The 22,242-nt window shown below is 34.6% G+C and overlaps 1 protein-coding gene across 1 annotated transcript in view; it reads right to left on the reverse strand.

The window, feature by feature from the left end:
- Positions 1–22,242, reverse strand: part of LOC143228814 (potassium voltage-gated channel protein eag-like) — a 164,772-nt gene that overhangs the window by 47,689 nt on the left and 94,841 nt on the right. Inside the window, 1 exon segment of the mRNA XM_076460186.1 lies at positions 6,398–6,631. Within this exon segment, the coding sequence (XP_076316301.1) occupies positions 6,398–6,631 (234 nt within the window).

Genomic DNA, 22,242 nt, shown 5'->3' on the forward strand with positions numbered 1-22,242 from the left:
AGCATTTTCATTGCAAATAATGTTATGGGTTTGATTGTTAAGGAACAAAGCAACACAATGGCTATTTATGCTCTGTCAACAGTGTGTACGGAAACCCGACTTTTAGCTTTATGACTTGTCAGACTTTCCATTAGGTCAATGGATGATTGATATGATTAAAACCGTATTGGATAAACAAACATGTTTTTCATTAGCTTAACTTTCTCTTCACACCATATTTGTTTCTTGGTGTGTGAAATGGTTTGTTATGAACAAAAACGTTGAAAAATAGTTATGTTGAAAAGAAGCGAAATCAACTTGAAGTAGATGTGTTAAATCAACTTGAACTAGATGTGTTAAATCAACTTGAACTAGATGTGTTAAATCAACTTGAAGTAGATGTGTTAAATCAACTTGAACTAGATGTGTTAAATCAACTTGAAGTAAATGTGTTAAATCAACTTGAAGTAGATGTGTTAAATCAACTTGAACTAGATGTGTTAAATCAACTTGAACTAGATGTGTTAAATCAACTTGAACTAGATGTGTTAAATCAACTTGAAGTAGATGTGTTAAATCAACTTGAACTAGATGTGTTAAATCAACTTGAACTAGATGTGTTAAACCAACTTGAACTAGATGTGTTAAATCAACTTGAAGTAGATGTGTTAAATCAACTTGAAGTAGATGTGTTAAATCAACTTGAACTAGATGTGTTAAATCAACTTGAACTAGATGTGTTAAATCAACTTGAAGTAGATGTGTTAAATCAACTTGAACTAGATGTGTTAAATCAACTTGAACTGGATGTGTTAAATCAACTTGAACTAGATGTGTTAAATCAACTTGAAGTAGATGTGTTAAATCAACTTGAACTAGATGTGTTAAATCAACTTGAACTAGATGTGTTAAATCAACTTGAACTAGATGTGATAAATCAACTTGAAGTAGATGTGTTAAATCAACTTGAAGTAGATGTGTTAAATGAACTTGAACTAGATGTGTTAAATGAACTTGAACTAGATGTGGTAAATCAACTTGAACTAGATGTGTTAAATGAACTTGAACTAGATGTGTTAAATGAACTTGAACTAGATGTGTTAAATGAACTTGAACTAGATGTGTTAAATCAACTTGAAGTAGATGTGTTAAATCAACTTGAACTAGATGTGTTAAATCAACTTGAAGTAAATGTGTTAAATCAACTTGAAGTAGATGTGTTAAATCAACTTGAACTAGATGTGTTAAATCAACTTGAACTAGATGTGTTAAATCAACTTGAACTAGATGTGTTAAATCAACTTGAAGTAGATGTGTTAAATCAACTTGAACTAGATGTGTTAAATCAACTTGAACTAGATGTGTTAAATCAACTTGAACTAGATGTGTTAAATGAACTTGAAGTAGATGTGTTAAATCAACTTGAAGTAGATGTGTTAAATGAACTTGAACTAGATGTGTTAAATCAACTTGAACTAGATGTGTTAAAGCGAGTGAAAATCTTAAATTTCTCTTATTAATCTTAATAACTACTTTGATAAAAAAAAACAACTGAATTTTCTGTGATCTTTAGCAAAGTTCCGAGCGAGCTATATACAACCAATAAGCTGTTTTCTTTATAAAACGGATTCTCTGTGTGTGTATATATAAATATATAAGATAATGAGAACTTATAACATTATTTGTTCTTGTAATTTGTTATTAAACACAAAGCTACACAACGAGCCGTGTGTGTGTTTTCTTATAGCAAAGCCACATCGGGCTATCTGCCGAACCCACCGAAGGGAATCGAACCCCTGATTTTAGCGTTGTAAATTTGGAAACATACCGCTGTACTAGTGGGGGGGGGTACACAATGGACTATCTATGTTCTACCCATCATGAATATCGAAACCTGGTTTCTAGCAGTATAAGTCCGCAAACATACCACTGTGCCACTGGGGGTATAAAGTTAAGAAATCTGGTTTCAATCCTTGCTGTGGGAACTGTGTAGATAGCCCATTGTGCTGGTTTTGGCTTAACGACTACAGGAACAAAAAATGTACATATAAACATCGGTACACACACACATGTATATGAAACTTGTTACTTATTATTATTTGTTTGTAACTGACAAATACTTTTCGATCTGGTTTAGAAAATATACTACTATTCTACACGGTTTTCTCATAGGTTTATCGAAATGCAGTGTATGCAATATGCACCTTTGAAGTAGGCGATAATATATATTTGAAATATATAATTATTTTCAGGTTTGCCGTTTCAGCTAAGTGGTGAACGCAATAAAGGATTTAGGCTTAAAATCAGCTTTTCTGCAGCCAGTAATGTAAAATATATAACGTTAATAACTTTAAGTTAATTTCTCCTATGTTGATGTAGTCACGTGATTACAGAGCAAAACACTGACAAACCCCACAATAATCAGAGTGATGACTTATTTCTGATTTGCATTCGAAATAAAAGTGCTTTTGGCATCGCTGAGTTAATCTGAGTCCTAGAAAATTGAGTTGGAAACAGTGAAAATGACAGGTGGCTTGCTTATGCGTGACAATGTGCTAAAGTCTTAGAGCTCGGGCGTCAGCAGCAAGACTTAAATGGCAAAAAACAACTGGCAAAGCAAAGGGTCAGCATATTAAGAAAAAAAGGACTGGCACGAACCACGTTAATATAAACTTTTGAGCCTGTTTTGTCTTTTTTTATTATCTTGCAATCGACAGTATGTATATTATAATTTTCAAAATCATTTCGCTTGTGATGGTCCTCTCGGGAATAGTCCGTATGTAAACCTTTGAGTTAATGAACGGAAATAAAAAAAAAATTCGAAGACAAAGTCGACGTTAAGAATTTTAATGTTAAAAAATGTAATTACACTAGAACCTGGCCCTGTATGGCCAAGTGTGTTAAGGCGTTCGATTCGTAATCCGAGGGTCGCGGGTTCGAATCCCGGTAGCACCAAACATGCTCGCCCTTTCAGTCGTGGGGGCGTTATAATGTTACGGTCAATCCCATTATTCGTTGGTAAAAGAGTAGCCGAAAGAGCTGGCGGTGGGTGGTGATGACTAGCTGCCTTCCCTCTAGTCTTACACTGCTATATTAGGGACGGCTAGCGCAAATAACCCTCGTGTAGCTTTGCGCGAAATTAAAAAAAACAAAACAAACAAACACTAAAACCTGGTGTAGAAACTTGTAACAACAAAAAGCAATGTATCTATACTATGGCAACGCTGAAGTGACCCATGTAATAATAATCTCATAAATGTTCAACTGCGTGAAGCAAAGTCTGTTTCTGTTTAAATGTTCGATGGAGAGAGTTGAATACGTAAAGAGACATTAACAGTGTTTTAGAGAACTATGTTATATGAGTGGGCATTTATTGTGTTTTACAGAATTATAAAAGTAAGGGAATATTAACTGTGTTTTAGAGAACTACACAGGTGAGTAAACATTTATTATTTTAGAGACTCTGCAAATGAGTGACGATTAATAGTTTTAGAAAACCCTAGCGTGTAATATGCGTGTAAGTTAGGTGTTCATTTAGTGAAGTGTAGAGTGTGAATTAATATTAACAGTGTTTAAATTAGAGAACTACAGTGTGAGTTAATATTAATAGTGTTTAAATTAGAGAACTACAGTGTGAGTTAATATTAACAGTGTTTAAATTAGAGAACTACAGTGTGAGTTAATATTAACAGTGTTTAAATTAGAGAACTACAGTGTGAGTTAATATTAACAGTGTTTAAATTAGAGAACTACATTTTGAGTTGATATTAATAGTGTTTAAATTAGAAAACTACAGTGTGAATTAATATTAACAGTGCTTAAATTAGAGAACTACAGTGTGAATTAATATTAATAGTGTTTAAATTAGAGAACTACAGCGTGAGTTAATATTAACAGTGTTTAAATTAGAGAACTACATTTTGAGTTGATATTAATAGTGATTAAATTAGAGAACTACAGTGTGAATTAATATTAACAGTGTTTAAGTTAGAGAACTACAGTGTGAGTTAATATTAACAGTGTTTAAATTAGAGAACTACAGTGTGAGTTAATATTAATAGTGTTTAAATTAGAGAACTACAGTGTGAGTTAATATTAACAGTGTTTAAATTAGAGAACTACAGTGTGAGTTAATATTAACAGTGTTTAAATTAGAGAACTACAGTGTGAGTTAATATTAACAGTGTTTAAATTAGAGAACTACATTTTGAGTTGATATTAATAGTGTTTAAATTAGAAAACTACAGTGTGAATTAATATTAACAGTGTTTAAATTAGAGAACTACAGTGTGAATTAATATTAATAGTGTTTAAATTAGAGAACTACAGCGTGAGTTAATATTAACAGTGTTTAAATTAGAGAACTACATTTTGAGTTGATATTAATAGTGATTAAATTAGAGAACTACAGTGTGAATTAATATTAACAGTGTTTAAATTAGAGAACTACATTTTGAGTTAATATTAACAGTGTTTAAATTAGAAAACTACAGTGTGAATTAATATTAACAGTGTTTAAATTAGAGAACTACAGTGTGAATTAATATTAATAGTGTTTAAATTAGAGAACTACAGTGTGAATTAATATTAATAGTGTTTAAATTGGAGAACTACATTTTGAGTTAATATTAACAGTGTTTAAATTAGAGAACTACAGTGTGAATTAATATTAATAGTGTTTAAATTAGAGAACTACAGCGTGAGTTAATATTAACAGTGTTTAAATTAGAGAACTGCAGCGTGAGTTAATATTAACAGTGTTCAAATTAGAGAACTGCAGCGTGAGTTAATATTTACAGTGTTTAAATTAGAGAACTGCAGCGTGATTTAATATTAACAGTGTTTAAATTAGAGAACTACAGTGTGAATTAATATTAATAGTGTTTACATTAGAGAACTACAGCGTGAGTTAATATTAACAGTGTTTAAATTAGTGAACTGCAGCGTGAGTTAATATTAATAGTGTTTAAATTAGAGAACTGCAGCGTGAGTTAATATTAACAGTGTTTAAATTAGAGAAATGCAGCGTGAGTTAATATTAACAGTGTTTAAATTAGAGAACTGCAGCGTGAGTTAATATTAATAGTGTTTAAATTAGAGAACTGCAGCGTGATTTAATATTTACAGTGTTTAAATTAGAGAACTGCAGCGTGAGTTAATATTTACAGTGTTTAAATTAGAGAACTGCAGCGTGAGTTAATATTTACAGTGTTTAAATTAGAGAACTGCAGCGTGAGTTAATATTTACAGTGTTTAAATTAGAGAACTGCAGCGTGAGTTAATATTAACAGTGTTTAAATTAGAGAACTGCAGCGTGAGTTAATATTTACAGTGTTTAAATTAGAGAACTGCAGCGTGATTTAATATTTACAGTGTTTAAATTAAAGAACTGCAGCGTGAGTTAATATTTACAGTGTTTAAATTAGAGAACTGCAGCGTGAGTTAATATTTACAGTGTTTAAATTAGAGAACTGCAGCGTGAGTTAATATTTACAGTGTTTAAATTAGAGAACTGGAAACAATATTATAAGGTGTTTGAAAACTCTACAATTATTCTAGCATCATAGGTTGTTGCTTGAATCCAGATAAAAAGATATTTAAAGAGGATGACTGAAATAAAACTATACACAATATGGATACTTAAGGAACACCAGCTGTAAAGATGTTTTCTCTCTATGATCTGTCAGACTTTGTATTTAAATCATTACTTTTTCAACATTTAAAATTTTTACTTCCTGATACGCTACCATGTAGTTGTAACATTAATTTATAAAATTATTATTTTTTGATTAGTTGTAGCATTAATTTCTAAAACTAATTGTTCAAATTCAGTATAAAATTAGGTGTTTTCTTTATCGTTCAGGTTCCATTTTCTGTTATATACTAAAAAGATAATAGCTAACAGATCGAACTATTTTAGGTTAGATTATTTTATGACAGATGGTTTTGTTCTCATAAAAGGCTTAGCCAAGAAAAAAGTATTTTTAATGTCAAGTCTAGTCCCCCGCTAGTACAGCGGTATGTCTACGGATTTACAACGCTAAAATCAGGGGTTCGATTCCTCTCAGTGGACTCAGCAGATAGCCCAATGTGGCTTTGCTATAAGAAAAACACACACATGTGAAGTCCAAAAATCCATAAAACTTAGTCTGTAACTAATCCCATGTAATCAAAGTTTCTTTAGCTACCTGCTAGTAATCCCAGAGTATTTGGAGATTTTTAAACCATTTAACTGAAGAATAGTGCAAAAAATGGAAACAAAAGACAATAATAAATATGTTAACAAATAACCGGCTAGACTATAGAAATACAAACTTTTATAAATTTGCTATATTCATGCGTAGCAACGGGAAATAGATGACAGATTATACTAATTTTATTAAAACTGCGTATTTTTGACAACGACAAATACACTCACGGTTCTTCTTGTAAAGAAGAATTTCAAATTGATCTAAGGCCTGACTTTCAAGGCATTGTTCAATCTTGGCAATGGTGGCTTTGTCTGTCAGCTCGCCGTACATGAAGCTACATCGGCAAGACTTCTGCATTACCTCGGCCCGGTTGTAGCCCGCTATTTTACAGAAGGTATCCGAGCAGTATACAATAGGGTAGTCCACAATCTGGGCATTAGCCAGGAGAAAACTGGAGTCAGCTGTAAAATAGTAGGACGACATAGAGAACCTGTATTGTGTGAATTACAAACATACAACATTATCTGAAATGTTCTACCTTAACATACTTAAGAAATTCTTGTTTAATTTGTAACATACACAAAATATTTTACTTGAGTATTGGCTCATAGATATACAAATATTATTTGGACTTTATTGAATGTCAACATCAACCATGTTAGCAAATAAATAACATGGAGTAAAACAAAATGTATGTGAAACGTATCAGGTCTTGAAAATATAATAAGAAATAAAATTCAACAATCGAGACTCTATAGCTTATTCTAAACTTCGTTAAACAGTTACAGGATAACTGAACCATAACAACACAAAATCACTGTGATGAAGTAATGCCAACCATCCCTTTTCACTTTCATCCAAATTTGGCAGCTGGCGATTCATCATGTAATCTTAGATATAAGGTATGGTCACCACGAATACCAAAAAACAGGCTGGCATCGATGTGCAGTGTTGATAAGGTCATGAGATATCCTCGACCACTGTTCTGAGAAATCTCCTTCCCAGTTTCCTTTGATGTTTGGAACCATTTGACGAATGTGATTCGTCTTCCAAGGACTTACTATACGTTTGAAGAATGTGACTCGTCTTCCAAGGATTTACTATAGTTTGACGAATGTGACTCGTCTTCCAAGGATTTACTATACGTTCGCGATGGGGTTACAAGACTTCTGAATGAGTAGACCATTACATTAAGTTTAATATCCTCTTCTTTAAGGTGTTATTACATATTAGCCTGAAGCAAGGATTAATTGTACGTACATATGGTGCTCCAATGAATCGCACGATGGATGTCTACAATGTTGGTAATAATGGTTCCATTCTGTAGGATATCCAGGTTAGTTAATCTACAGATACCTTGTTTTGCCCATACTATATTTTTACCATTACTATATGCGTCACTTTTCTGTAAGAAAATGATATTCGATCTCGTTACAGATTCTCTCCTAATGAGTAATTCACCCGCTGTGATTTTGGCATCACTGCAGGTAAGCTAGCCTCTGTCTTCTTTACAGAGAAGTAAATCTCATTTTGAATGTTTCGCATAGAGAATGGCCTTGGAAAGTCTGTTTCTAACCGTCACTACACTGATGTAACATTCACATGCGGCTGCAAACATTTAATTCAGCCTCAAAGCATGTCCCTTACAATTACCAAACTCAACATATAACGGTTATCTTCTTGTGTTATGAATGATATTCTATTTGTCCACGTATCTGAATGACTATAACACTGATTTAAAAGCAGTTACACTTTTTCATAACGACATTTGTTGCCAAAATACCGTATCTTGTTGTAACTGTCTGTGTTTGTCACGTGAGTGTAACATGCAAATATCTTTTCAGAGGCCAACTCATGGAATTTAAACTGTGTGACTCACTTGAAGGCCAAGACTGTGTGAGACCACTATATGTGTATATATGATGTGGACTTCATAGCCAGTCATAAGCAAACTATGCATCCGATTACCAGATGCAGAGTTTCGGTAACAATGAATTGAAGAGGGTGATTAACTCTCTTCTTAACAATGGTTATGGTTTGACATAACTGCACTGTTACAAATGGTTATTATTTAACTGTTTTGTGTACTGTGTCACTACTGTTCCTAGTAGTTTACATTATGCTTAAATTAAACACTGACAAAGCATGGTTTTTGTACTATTGAATAATTTGGGGCAAATTATGCCACCATTTGAACTTCAATGATTATCAACATTTTTTTCATTGCAAGATAGATAAGTCAGTGTTTTAATAATCTGTATCTAAAGACGTATAATGTCCACTATTAATTCGATGTCAATAACAGTGATGTCACTAAAATGTCAACTGTATTTTTTTAAACGTCTGTTGCACAATTTTAATCCATCGGGAAAAACATGAGTTGGGTCGTCATCATGGGGGGTGTGATTCGTATTTGTTGGAAGGTCTGTATTTAGTCTCTTTGTTATTTGTAACTCACATATAAGTTTCAATAACGTTAACAGATGACACTATATAGCTTGCTACGATGATTGAACAGTACTGGACACTGCAAAAAATATCAGTTCAGTTTTCTTTTGTTTCTACTCTGGGCTCTGTCAGCAATATTCAGAACCCAGATTAACTTAGCAACCGCTGGGAGCTTCTGGCTGAAATATTATTACTTTCCATGATCGTGTGCAGAATGATTTAGAGGATATGATGAGGTTCTTTTTCCAAGACAACATTCTAGCGTGTCCCCACGGCAACAACAATTCTGCAGGGACATACAGAAACAAAAACCAACAAATGAGAAGTAAGACTTCTTATATTGTACCAAACAAAGAATTAAACCGGGTATAACTATAACTATGGCTGTGACGTCAATCAAGAAATGTGGCCGAAATGTAATAATTCATTTTAAAATATTTTGACAGGTAATTTCTGACCGCCATGATTATACGTGTTTATGATATATAGGTCAACCAAGTTACAAGTAGCAAGACGCAATTCATCAATTTTATGAGCCCGAATCTGGCGCGAAATACGATATTATTTTTATGATATACTTAATTCATTTCAGCTTTCCTGCAAAGAAAATATGTGGTTCAACTTTTAAATATCGTGACTTGCCAAAGATACGTGAATACTTTAAAACTACACTTAGTTTTGTTAACGACGCCACAAAGATGAGGTATTCATTAGTTTCTTTGATTGTTTTCTGTGCTGAATTTTTAGAAAGATTCTCGAGGATTATCTGCGCTAGCCGTCCCTAATTTTAAAGCGGAAAATTAGAGGAAAGACAGATAGCTGGTATTACCCACCGCCTACTCTCATTTTATCAATGAACAGTAAGGTTGGTCGTTACATTGTAACGATCCTCCTTCAGGAAAGTAGAGCATACTTAGTTACTGGGATTCGAACCCGTGATCACCAGGTTGCGAGTCGAGTACCGTAATCGCTAGGTTATATTACGGCCGTCTTTAGAAGTGCTTAAGTTTTTATTTTGTTGTTCTGGTGCCCCTATTGGCACAATTGTATGTCTGCAGATTTACAACGCTAGAATCCGGGTTTCAAAAGACGTGGTGGGCAAACCACAGATAGTCCATTGTGTAGCTTTGTGTTTAATTAGAAACAAACATAAAACTTGATATCCTAGTCACAAAACGTACTTATTTTTGCATGTGCACTGACAACAACATTTTGGGCTACGATTTTATAACAAACTGCGTAGATCTTCATGTAATATAGTTGTGCAATAAAATATCCTCTAGATACGTCGGCATAACACTGGTTTTAAACTAGGTTTTTATCGTTTATTAAAAGAATTTACATTCTTTTCAGGTTCACTCGTTTCGATGTTGACAAAAAGAGTCAAAAGCAAACACTGTGTTATAAGAGTGTGATTCATATAAGTGTCACAGTAGTATGAACACGTACTGTCTTGTAAGCTATACAAATGTTTTGGCTTGTTTGTTTTTTTTGTTTTTTTTTGGAATTTCGCACAAAGCTACTCGAGGGCTATCTGTGCTAGCCGTCCCTAATTTAGCAGTGTAAGACTAGAGGGAAGGCAGCTAGTCATCACCACCCACCGCTAACTCTTGGGCTACTCTTTTACCAATGAATAGTGGGATTGACCGTCACATTATACACCCCCACGGCTGGGAGGGCGAGCATGTTTAGCGCGACGCGGGCGCGAACCCGCGACTCTCGGATTACGAGTCGCACGCCTTACGCGCTCGGCCATGCCAGGCCAAATGTTTTGGCATTGTCATAAACAATTTAATGTACTATAAACAATAAATTCGAATCCCCGACACACTAAACATGCTCTCCCTCTTAGCCGTGGAAGCGTTATAACCTGACGGTCAATCCCACTATTCGTTGGTAAAAGAGTAGCCCGAGAGTTGGCGGTGAGTGGTGATGACTAGCTGTCTTCCCTCTAGTCTTACACTCCTAAATTAGGGATGGTTAGCGCAGACAGCCCTCGTGTAACTACACGCGAAATTCAAAACAAACCAAACCAATAAACAATAAAACTTATAACATTAATATTTCGTAATAAAATAGTTTTGTTGAATACAGAATGAGGACGAGAAAAACAAACTGAAATTACCAAAGCCCTAAACTACTGTAAAGGTTTTCTAATCTCAGAATATTCCTTTCATATAAGAAGAGAGTTTGAAACCTTCTATGATTATTTCTGCTGCCTTAGAAACTTATCCACCGCGTTTTTTTATTTGTGTGTGTTTTTTTTGTTGCAATTTACTTAAATTATGTGTATTATTTTTGAATAATCACGCATTCATTTATGTGGAAACGATTCGTGACTATTAGCATGCTAGATATGTCACGAGCTATGTCAAAACGTTACTTTGAACAAATCTCTTTTTCGTATTTTTATAAATAACTTCACGTGCTGTATACATTGTGACTTCTGATATTAATGTTTCTTATTAGAAGTAAAGAAAGAAAGCCGATGTAAGTCAGGTAATCCACTAAGACCATTTTGTGCTATAAAATAATGTTAATCTAATTTTATATATAAAAAAAGGTTTGCTAATGCTAATACAGTGGTGTGCCGCTGCAAATGGTACGACGGACAATGTGTTTATCACTCGTATATTTGGTTTACAACCGACTTCGGGTACTTTAATAATCAATAGACATACAGTTTGAGACCTAAACACATTTTCTGAATAACAGTACACATTGCAAAATTGTTGTATGATGTAGAGTCAGTGATGCGCATGTCGGAGAGGGGCATTTCAGGTTCTCCATAAAATTGACAGATCTTGTAAATTATAGCTTTTAATACAGTGACAGACATAATAACTACTGTAAAATCACTCGACAGTATGTTACGTGCTCCCCGTTAACACAGTGATAACTCTGCGGAGTTATAACTCTACAAACCGAGTCTCGATACCCGTGGTGGGCAAAACACAGATAGCCCATTGTGTAGCTTTGTGCCTAACTTCAAATAAACAGGTCTTTACGAGAAAAAATATATTAAACAATGATTTCAGGTTGAACTAGGTTCATGGGGCACAAGTTCCGAGCTTCTATGACCGAAAAGCGAAATAAACGACTGGTTTTACGAGAAAGGTCGCCAAATAAACTAGAACCACAAGTAATTCTACCTGACATTATAATTACAAGTCCCTCGATGTTGTCCTAATGGACTTGGGTGCCCTGATCTACCTAAACGTCACTTTCGAAATTGACATTTATGTTGGAGGATCTGGAGAAGTTTGGTGTGAATCTAAGATCGTTTTTGCCATGTTTTATTTAAGTTTATTACAATGCAAGTTTTGGTGCTAGATAAGAAGTACATAATCATGGTCATAAGAATGAACATGATGAACAATGGAGGAGGTGATAGGTGAGAAGTACATAATCATGGTCATAAGAATGAACATGATGAACAATGGAGGAGGTGATAGGTGAGAAGTACATAATCATGGTCATAAGAATGAACATGATCAACAATGGAGAAAGTGATAGGTGAGAAGTACATAATCATGGTCATAAGAATGAACATGATCAACAATGGAGAAAGTGATAGGTGAGAAGTACATAATCATGGTCATAAGAATGAACATGATCAACAATGGAGGAGGTGATAGGTGAGAAGTGCATAATCATGGTCATAAGAATGAACATGATCAACAATGGAGGAGGTGATAGATGAGAAGTACATAATCATGGTCATGAGAATGAACATGATCAACAATGGAGGAGGTGATAGGTGAGAAGTACATAATCATGGTCATAAGAATGAACATGATCAACAATGGAGGAGGTGATAGGTGAGAAGTACATAATCATGGTCATAAGAATGAACATGATCAACAATGGAGGAGGTGATAGATGAGAAGTACATAATCATGGTCATAAGAATGAACATGATGAACAATGGAGGAGGTGATAGGTGAGAAGTACATAATCATGGTCATAAGAATGAACATGATCAACAATGGAGGAGGTGATAGGTGAGAAGTACATAATCATGGTCATAAGAATGAACATGATCAACAATGGAGGAGGTGATAGATGAGAAGTACATAATCATGGTCATAAGAATGAACATGATCAACAATGGAGGAGTGATAGGTGAGAAGTACATAATCATGGTCATAAGAATGAACATGATCAACAATGGAGGAGGTGATAGGTGAGAAGTACATAATCATGGTCATAAGAATGAACATGATCAACAATGGAGGAGGTGATAGGTGAGAAGTACATAATCATGGTCATAAGAATGAACATGATGAACAATGGAGGAGGTGATAGGTGAGAAGTACATAATCATGGTCATAAGAATGAACATGATGAACAATGGAGGAGGTGATAGGTGAGAAGTACATAATCATGGTCATAAGAATGAACATGATGAACAATGGAGGAGGTGATAGGTGAGAAGTACATAATCATGGTCATAAGAATGAACATGATCAACAATGGAGGAAGAAGTCTCAAGACCGGAACGGGACTTTGAACATTTTACTTATAAGCCGTTAGTGTGATTTAATAAATTTTGAATTACGAGAAACCCACTTGAAATAAAGATGTATCTCAAAACGGCTGGTATGCGTGTTAACACTTTTATTGACAAGCAAAGACACACCACAACTATATGGACCTCCCAAACGTCACAAACCAAATTGTCCACTACGACCCATAATGTTGACCTATAGATAATTTAACTACATCCCCTGTAAATATATAACGTGGTCATTTTCTAAATATGTAACATCAGCTGCCTCCTTTCTCAAAGACTCTTTCATCTTTAAATATGTTCTTAATCAACTAAACCATAAAGCCTTAATGGACGGTTTCGATGTAATCTTCCTCTTCACAGTAGTCCCAACAACTGAAGTCTGTAAGATAGCTTTAGAAGTTTATATCCAAGACCCTAACCCATTAGCAACCCTTATAGAATTCACTACCACCAAAACTACCTACAAACAAATGGCCTAAGTCCGGGAATCCCATGTTACCAGTTGTAGCCAACATTTTTATGACACAGATTGAATCACAAGCAATCAATTCAGCCTTACACCCATCATTGTACTGGTACAGGTTTCTTAATGATAAAACTGCTGGATCACATGTACAGAACACACACTCAGTTCTTTTCAATCATGTTAATTCGATACACCCCAACATTAAGTTCACCTGTGAACAGGAAAAACTAACCAAATAGTATTTCTTAACTTCAAGATCACTAGAACTGATACACAGTTCAAAACAGAAATCCACAGAAAAATCAACCATACTGGATTATACACTTCCTGAGACTCAGCATATGACCCGAAACAAAAACTCAACATATTAAGAAACCAAATAAACACAACCACAAAACTATGCTCACCTGATAAAATTAACGACGAAATCAACAAAATAAAACAACACTTCATCAACATCAACAAATTTCCTGAGAAAACCGTGGAAAAAAAATCATACGCACACACCTAGACCAACAACAAACAAACAACAATAAATCCCAAGATACAACAAACTACAAAACCTTATACTGCTGCATACCATATGTTCCCGACATCAGCAAAAAAAAAAAAAAAGGAAAAAACTTGTAACAAAACACAACATTCCAGTAAACACCAAATTTATTCAAAAACCAGGTACAAAACTAAAGTCCATACTATGTAAAAACTACACTTACAAACACAACACCAACATAATGTATAAAATACAATTCAACTGCCACGACCTCTATATTGGAGAAACAAGCAGCAAAATGGAAACCAAATTCAAAGAACAAAACAAAAACACCTCTACACGATTTTGAACACTGCAAATCAAATAAACACAACATAACCATAGAAAACACCTAGATATTAAATAGGGAAACAAATATAAACAAACGAAAAATCAAAGAAGCCCTATTTATACAGCAACTAAAATAAAAATTAAACCAATATAAAGGAGCACCTTTATACCTATACTAATTAATAATCTAACATCCAATTGCAACGTCCCCTATAATTCAGTACTCGTTTATACTCTCGTCCCTAAGACGTGGCCCGGCATGGCCAAGCGCGTTAAGGCGTGCGACTCGTAATCCGAGGGTCGCGGGTTCGCATCCTCGTCGCACCAAACATGTTCGCCCTTTCAGCCGTGGGGGCATTATAATGTGACGGTCAATCCCACTATTCGTTGGTAAAAGAGTAGCTCAAGAGTTGGCGGTGGGTGGTGATGACTAGCTGCCTTCCCTATAGTCTTACACTGCAAAATTAGGGACGGCTAGCACAGACAGCCCTCGAGTAGCTTTGTGCGAAATTCATAAAACCAAACCAAACCAAACCCTAAGACGTGTCCATCAATGGTCACGTTCAAATTCTCTCTTTCTTAACCTGAAGATTACCTAGGAAGGTCGACATGTTGCCCTCTCCTTATCAGTAAAAGTGTTAATACCCATACCAGCCGTTCTGAGATATATGATTTAAGAAAGGTTTCCGTAAAAAATTAAATAAGCAGCATATTTCTATGGAAATCAAAGTTAATAAAATTGGTCTTATTTCTTCATAACATAATTATCAAATTCAACAAACAAACCAACAACAACAAGAAACTTTCCAGGAAAAAGCTATCTGCGACAACTGTTTTCCAGGGCAGCCCAATCGATGTTCAAAGGAATATATGTTGGTGTTAGGCTTTTTAAATTAATCGGGTGAGGCTTCTACAGATATATGTATTGAAGTATTAGGTTTCTTAATTTAGTAAGGTGTGAGATTTCCATGGAAATTTGTGTTGATATTAGGTTTCTTAAACCAATCGAGCTCGAGACTTCCACGTGAATATGGGTTGGTCTTAGATTTCTTGAATCAATCAAGCGAGAGTTTTTCAAAGTTTCGTAAGCTGATAAGTGCATTTCTAAGAAAAATATACATTCAGTACAACTGCTCTTTTGAGTAGTACTAGGTGACTTACCAAACAACATAGCAGACAAAAAGTATAATTTATCTAGTTACAATCCACTGTACTAAATTTAAAATCTATCGAAATACCTTAAATTTCTAATCAGTACTTAAGTTCGGGCCTGATTTAAGTTTTCGCCGTTGATTTGAATTAGCTTTGTTTTTTTTTTGTATGTAGTTAAGCACAGGGCTGCACATTGAGTTATTCGTGCTCTGCACACCACGGGTATCAAAACCCGGATTCTAGTGTTGAAAGCCCGCAGACATGCTGCTGTACCACTGGGGGAGAGCCTTGGTTTAGCTGCTGGTATCGATAAAATTAGTTTAAAATATTTGAAGTAATATATTTATTGCGGAAATCTTTTGGTCTGGTTTCACATTCACACAAGATCTGTAACCAGCTGTTCGTTAAGTAGTGTGAAGAACCAAATCAACCTTTACTATAAGATACTTTTGATAATTCGTTGTTCCAGAGAATGGAGAGTCTGTTTTAGTTCCAAAACTGAACTTGTGAACCAACAGCTGGAAGATATAATACAATATTACATACAATATTATCTCCTTTTCCATAACTGCGTGTAAAGAACTGAAGGTTGTATATGTGGTTAATGCGGAACCTAAATCTATTTGGCCCTGGTAATCATATAACATTTATATTCTAAATTTACCCAATTCATTAGTTATAACCAAATATTAGACGCTTCTATTTTTATTATAATTCTTCCCACAAGCTCATAAATTCTTAAGGTTTGTAATTTGGATATATTCTGTTGGATCTTGTGATTAAATTTTGGACAATGGATACGTTTGATATTAAGGCCATTTATGATAAGAAGATAATTATAACTGCTACTGTTATAAAATTATTATCATTTGAATGTGCATAACGTGAAACTTCCTGGTGATGATAGACCGAGAAAAGCACACAGATAACAGACGCCACCTAGCGTGATTTATGTAAAAGAGGCTCATGACACGAAGTAACAATATGCTAATTAAACTCCCTGTTCTATTATTCCATTAGAGTACCTAGCTTAACTCTACACCTAACAACCCATCACTCTAGTGACCTTCAGTCTTGCAGTGATCTCGCAGCCTAACTGATCATTTTTTATTGTCTGGTGATTTCACAGTCTTTTAAATCTTATACGTTTTAATTAGAATCAATTTATGTATCTCCAGTATACTTTTACTGGTGTTCTCTTTGTTGTTGATTAAAGAAAGACAGTATTCTTTTTATATATATAAAAGCTCATTAGACAAAATTATGACAAAACATGTTTTTGTTCTAAATCATTAATTTTTTCTTAATTTATATCGCACATACACATATATTAACATTAAATCAAGGGTCAAAATACTTAAAAATAAGTTTGTATGTTATATTTTTATTTACATGTTAGCTTAGGTTGCATGACTGTTCTTGATTCAAGTATTGCGTGTTTTTGGCCACTTAGCTTCATAAATAAGATGTAGGAGTTATGTCTGAAGTTAAACTGCTCACATATTATCGATTTGTACCATTTTATCCACTCTATCGCGTTAAACTACACCAGAACAAATTAAAAGAACAGACATATAAACTCTTTATTTTAATTTGTGAAAATAAAACGTTTATTATTTATTTGCAATCAACTTTGGCTTCGTGTAATGAGTTAAAAACTTTTAATTCATGCTAAGACATAAAATGTTTAGTGAATAACAACCAACAAGGGTGCCCAGGCATTAACAGGTGGTTATGGCGCTCGACTCGCACTCTGAGAATCATGGGTTCGAATCTTAGTCTCATCAAACATGCTCGCTCCTTTTAGCCGTGGGGGCGTTATAATGTGACGCTCACCCCCATTATTCGTTGGTAAAAGAATAGCCCAGAAGTTGGTGGTGGGTGGTGATGATTAGCTGCCTTTCCTCTAGTCTTACACTGCTAAATTAGGAACGGCTATCGCAGATAGCCCTCGTGTAGCTTTGCGCAAAATTCAAACCAAACTAAACCACACAGTTAAAACTCAACTGTTTTGTAATATATTCTATAATCTATTTTTCTTCCGTTTACCCCTTCACCCAATATCTATCTAAACTAGTTGTTATTACTACTAATAACATTAGTTAATATATATCCTTACGGCACTATTTTCAGATTTTCCTGAAGATGATATAGGTTTATTCCGAAACGTCCAATCCTTGAAAATAAAATGTTTTGTGTTATGTCAACCGTCTTCATCTTTATTATTAAACTCTCATTTCTTGCTACTGAAACACAATATTAAGTTTTTACACTATTATTAATGGAGAGCTAAACTGCATGCTAATTTACAGAAACCTGAAAAAACAACAACAACAACAATATAACTGAATAGTTGATGATTAGTAGATTGACTCGAGCGTTTAAATCTGATGTTAAACACTAGTAAACAACAATAAAAACAGTGTATGTTGAATTAATAGTTTATACTTTAGTCGTACCACTAATAACCATTAAGAAAACATAACAGTATATGTTACTATGTTGAGCTAAGCATTTATATCTGAAACCAAAAAGGGGTAAGCAACGAGAGAAACGATACATTGAATGTGAGTTGCACATTTATATCTGGCTTCAAACAGTAGTAAGCAGCAAGGAAAACAGTGTGTGTCAGTACGTTGAGCTAAGCATTTATATATCACTTTATATATCATTTATATATCACTCCAAGCAATAGTAAATTATAAGAAAAAGCGGTTATTTAAGCCGGCACTATACATAAAGAAAAAATATAGCGATCATTAGCGAAATATTGTTTCGTAATATCAATGTAAAAAAATCGTAATGTAACAAATATAAGAAAAATTTTAAACGTTTCAACTGTGATAATTTGTAGATAATTTTAGGAGATTTTCAAAATAATAACTAAAACAGTAACTATTAAATAACCCAATTTATATTGTATGTAGAATAACATTTAGCAAAATTATGAGAGATTGAATAGTTTTATCTAATTATATCACTTAAGTTTCATTTGAGGTAATCAAAATACAGTTGAAATAAAAAAACAAACAAATAATAAATTAGGTATTTTCACGAGATAACCATTAACCCTTTCACTGTTTTGAGTATCAAAACTGGTACTCGAGTGGTTCGAGTGACAGGTTTGAGTATCATACGTGGTACTCGAGGCCAATATATTAAAAATGGAATTTATAGAATCAAGTGAACCCTTCAGAATCTCTGATTGTTACTAGACATATAAAAGGAATGCAATTTTTTCTAAATACTACTATACAGAAAAATATGGCGCAAGTGACCTAGTGACCAAGATGCAGCACTCTAGAATTATGGCAATCAATCATTTATGATACTTAAAACGTGGCAAAATAAAAATACCTCAATGCGTTTCAGTATCACATATGATACTCAGATTTTGTAAATGTTACAGTCGTGAGCATACTTTAGTTAATAAACGTACTAAAACGTTTTAATTCAAATTATGTAGCTCATATAATATGTCAAGAAGCTTCATGGTGTAGATCACGAATTTGTGTCAAACAGCAAAAGGGTTAAATTACAAAACTTGTGAAATAAAAAAATAAAACATAAAAATGTATGTATAAGTATCACGTATTAACATACACTCAATGTATGTTCTGTTTGTGATGAAAAAAAAATTAAAACTTGCATATATTGATGTGAAAAGAAAGATAGTAAGCTACTCGAAAACCTTTCCACGTGGTTATTCTGTATTTGCATTATTACTCAATCAGCCTGAAATATTACAATGTGCCGAGGGTTAATTTTTGATCATATAAATAATTCCACACGAAACGGTTATGTGAAATACGACACAATGTTCTCGTTTCTCTAGTTGGAAGGGGTTTGTTTGTTTGTTTGTTTTGAATTTCGCGCAAAGCTACATGAGGGCTATCTGCGCTAGTCGTATCTGATTTAGCAGTGTAAGACTAGAGGAAAGGCAGCTAGTCATCACCATCCACCGCCAACTTTTGGGCTACTGTTTTACCAATGAATAGTGGGATTGATTTGTTTTGTTTGCTTTTGGAATTTCGCACAAAGCTACTCAAGGGCTATCTGTGCTAGCTGTCCCTAATTTAGCAGTGTAAGACTAGAGGGAAGGCAACTAGTGATCACCACCCATCACCAACTCTTGGGCTACTCTTTTACAAACGATTAGCGGGATTGACCGTCACATTATAACGCCCCCACGGCTGGGAGGGCGAGCATGTTTGGCGCGACGCGGATGCGAACCCGTGACCCTCAGATTACGAGTCGCGTTCCTTAACCACCTGACCATGCCGGACCAATTTAGAAGGGGAGGATCGCTATGTCCACCGTGTATCTTATACGTAGACACTTTAATATTTGTACTGAAATAGTTTATTCGTGTTTAAGGTGCAATATTAATCTTTTTAGTTTTACTATTTCTACATATTGTAATTTATTTTGGACAAATCTTCGATTTATTATGTTAAGTATTGTCCCCGCTGGTACAGCACCAGTCTGGCATGGCCAGGTGGGTTAAGGCGTTCGACCCGTAATCTGAGGGTCGCGGGTTCGAATCCCCGTAGCACCAAACATACTTGCCCTTTCAGCCGTGGGGGCGTTATAATGTGACGGTCAATCCCACTATACGTTGGTAAAAGAGTAGCCGAAGAGTTGTCGGTGGGTGATGTTGATTAGCTGCCTTCCTTCTAGTCTTACACTGCTGAATTAGGAACGGCTAGCACAGGTAACCCTCGTGTAGTTTTGCGCGAAATTAAAAAAACAACAAATAATAATTCTAAAACTTCGAAAATCATAAAACGTATCTTAGTTTTAAATAGTCTGCGAAATTGGCTTCTCAGAGTTCAGGTATATTTGTAAGTTTCACGAAATCTATAGAAAGGAAGAGAGAGAGACAAAAGGGACAGATGTGAGTTCTCAAGACTTCAATTTTTCATATTTTTACCCCATTCCACTCCCTGCGGCTAATTCTAGGAAAGTAGTTGAATAAATAGTATAATATACAAGGTTATTAAAAATCAGACTGCTGGGTTTATAAGGAAAAACTTAACTCCTAAGGTTGTCATTAGAACTCCTATAATAGTCAACACAATAATTAGCTAAACACTAAATAACTATTGAACCACAGGTAATAAAGGGGTTCACAAAATGGTTCTACTGATGCTATAATACCCCATAATTATTGAAGGATCAGTTACTACTTTCCTATTTTACGAGTAATTGATAATCTGTTGAATTAAACATGCGTAAACACCAAATGTGAATGTGAATGTTAAATGTGCATTGAGCATACCCCATAGTAGTACTGATGGGTCTAGTGAGGTGAATCTAAATTACCATGTTAAGTATTTCAATTATTATTTCATTAACGTTTTTTTATGCTAATGTTAATTTAAAACATATTGATATTTACGATAAAATTATCAAAAATGTTTATTCAGGTAAAGGATTATGTTTAAGCTTTAATCTGTGAAAAACTTGAATAATTGTTTTGTTTTGGAATTTCGCACAAAGCTACTCGAGGGCTATCTGTGCTTGCCGTCCCTAATTTTGCAGTGTAAGACTAGAGGGAAGGCAGCTAGTCATCACCACCCACCGCCAACTCTTGGGCTACTCTTTTACTAACGAATAGTGGGATTGACCGTCACATTATAACGCCCCCAGGGCTGGGAGGGCGAGCATGTTTGGCGCGACAAGGATTGGAACCCGCGACCCTCGGATTACGAGTCGCACGCCTTACGCGCTAGGCCATGCCAGGCCTACTTGAATAATTATTAGAAGGAAAAAATAGTTGAGTATGTTACAAATCCTAAGTAAGTGAAGTCATACTGATATAGAACCAGCTGAAAGTTTAATACATGAATCTAGTCCTTGATTGTAAAAAAAAAATAAAATAAGAGAAAGCATTTCTTCGTAACACATTGTATGCCATGTTATATATATATACAGGTCAAATATTACAATGAAGCTAAAAATTCAAATTTTCAAATTTTCCCATTAACAATCCTTATTGTTGTCTTTAGGTTATGACGAATATTTGGCTGTTTGTAAATATTCTGTGTAAAATAGTTTTGTTAAAAAAATTATATTAAAAGGTTTTGTATGTTTGTTTGAAGTTAAACACAATGCTACACAATGGGCTATACGTGCTTTGCTCACCAAGGTCATCTAAACATGATTTCTTGCGATTTAAATCCACAAATACACCTTTGTACCATTGAAAGGCGCTTTAAATGAAAAAAAAAGCTTGAAAAACAGTATGGTCCCATATCTAACCTAAAGCAATGTAATACGTCTGAGTAATAATTCGTTAAATCAAGAGAACTATATGTATAAACATGGCTGCAAGAAGAAAAAAAAGCTGATAGTAGTAGGACTGGTTTGTTTTGAATTTCGCGAAAAATCACTCGAGGGCTATCTGCGCTAGCCGTCGCTAATTTAATAGTGTAAGGCTAGAGGGAAGGCAGCTAGTCATCAACACCCACCGTCAACTCTTGGGCTACTTTTTTTACCAACGAATAATGGGATTGACCGTTACATTATAACGCCCCCACAGCTGAAAGGGCGAACATGTATGGTGCGACCGGGATTCGAACCCGCGATCCTCGAATTACGAGTCGAACGCCTTAACACACTTGGCCATTGTTATAAGAAATACAAAATATTGGCTCTATATAGA

The sequence above is a fragment of the Tachypleus tridentatus genome, chromosome 1 (genome assembly GCF_004210375.1).
Source record: "Tachypleus tridentatus isolate NWPU-2018 chromosome 1, ASM421037v1, whole genome shotgun sequence".
Taxonomy (NCBI): Eukaryota; Metazoa; Arthropoda; class Merostomata; order Xiphosura; family Limulidae; genus Tachypleus; species Tachypleus tridentatus.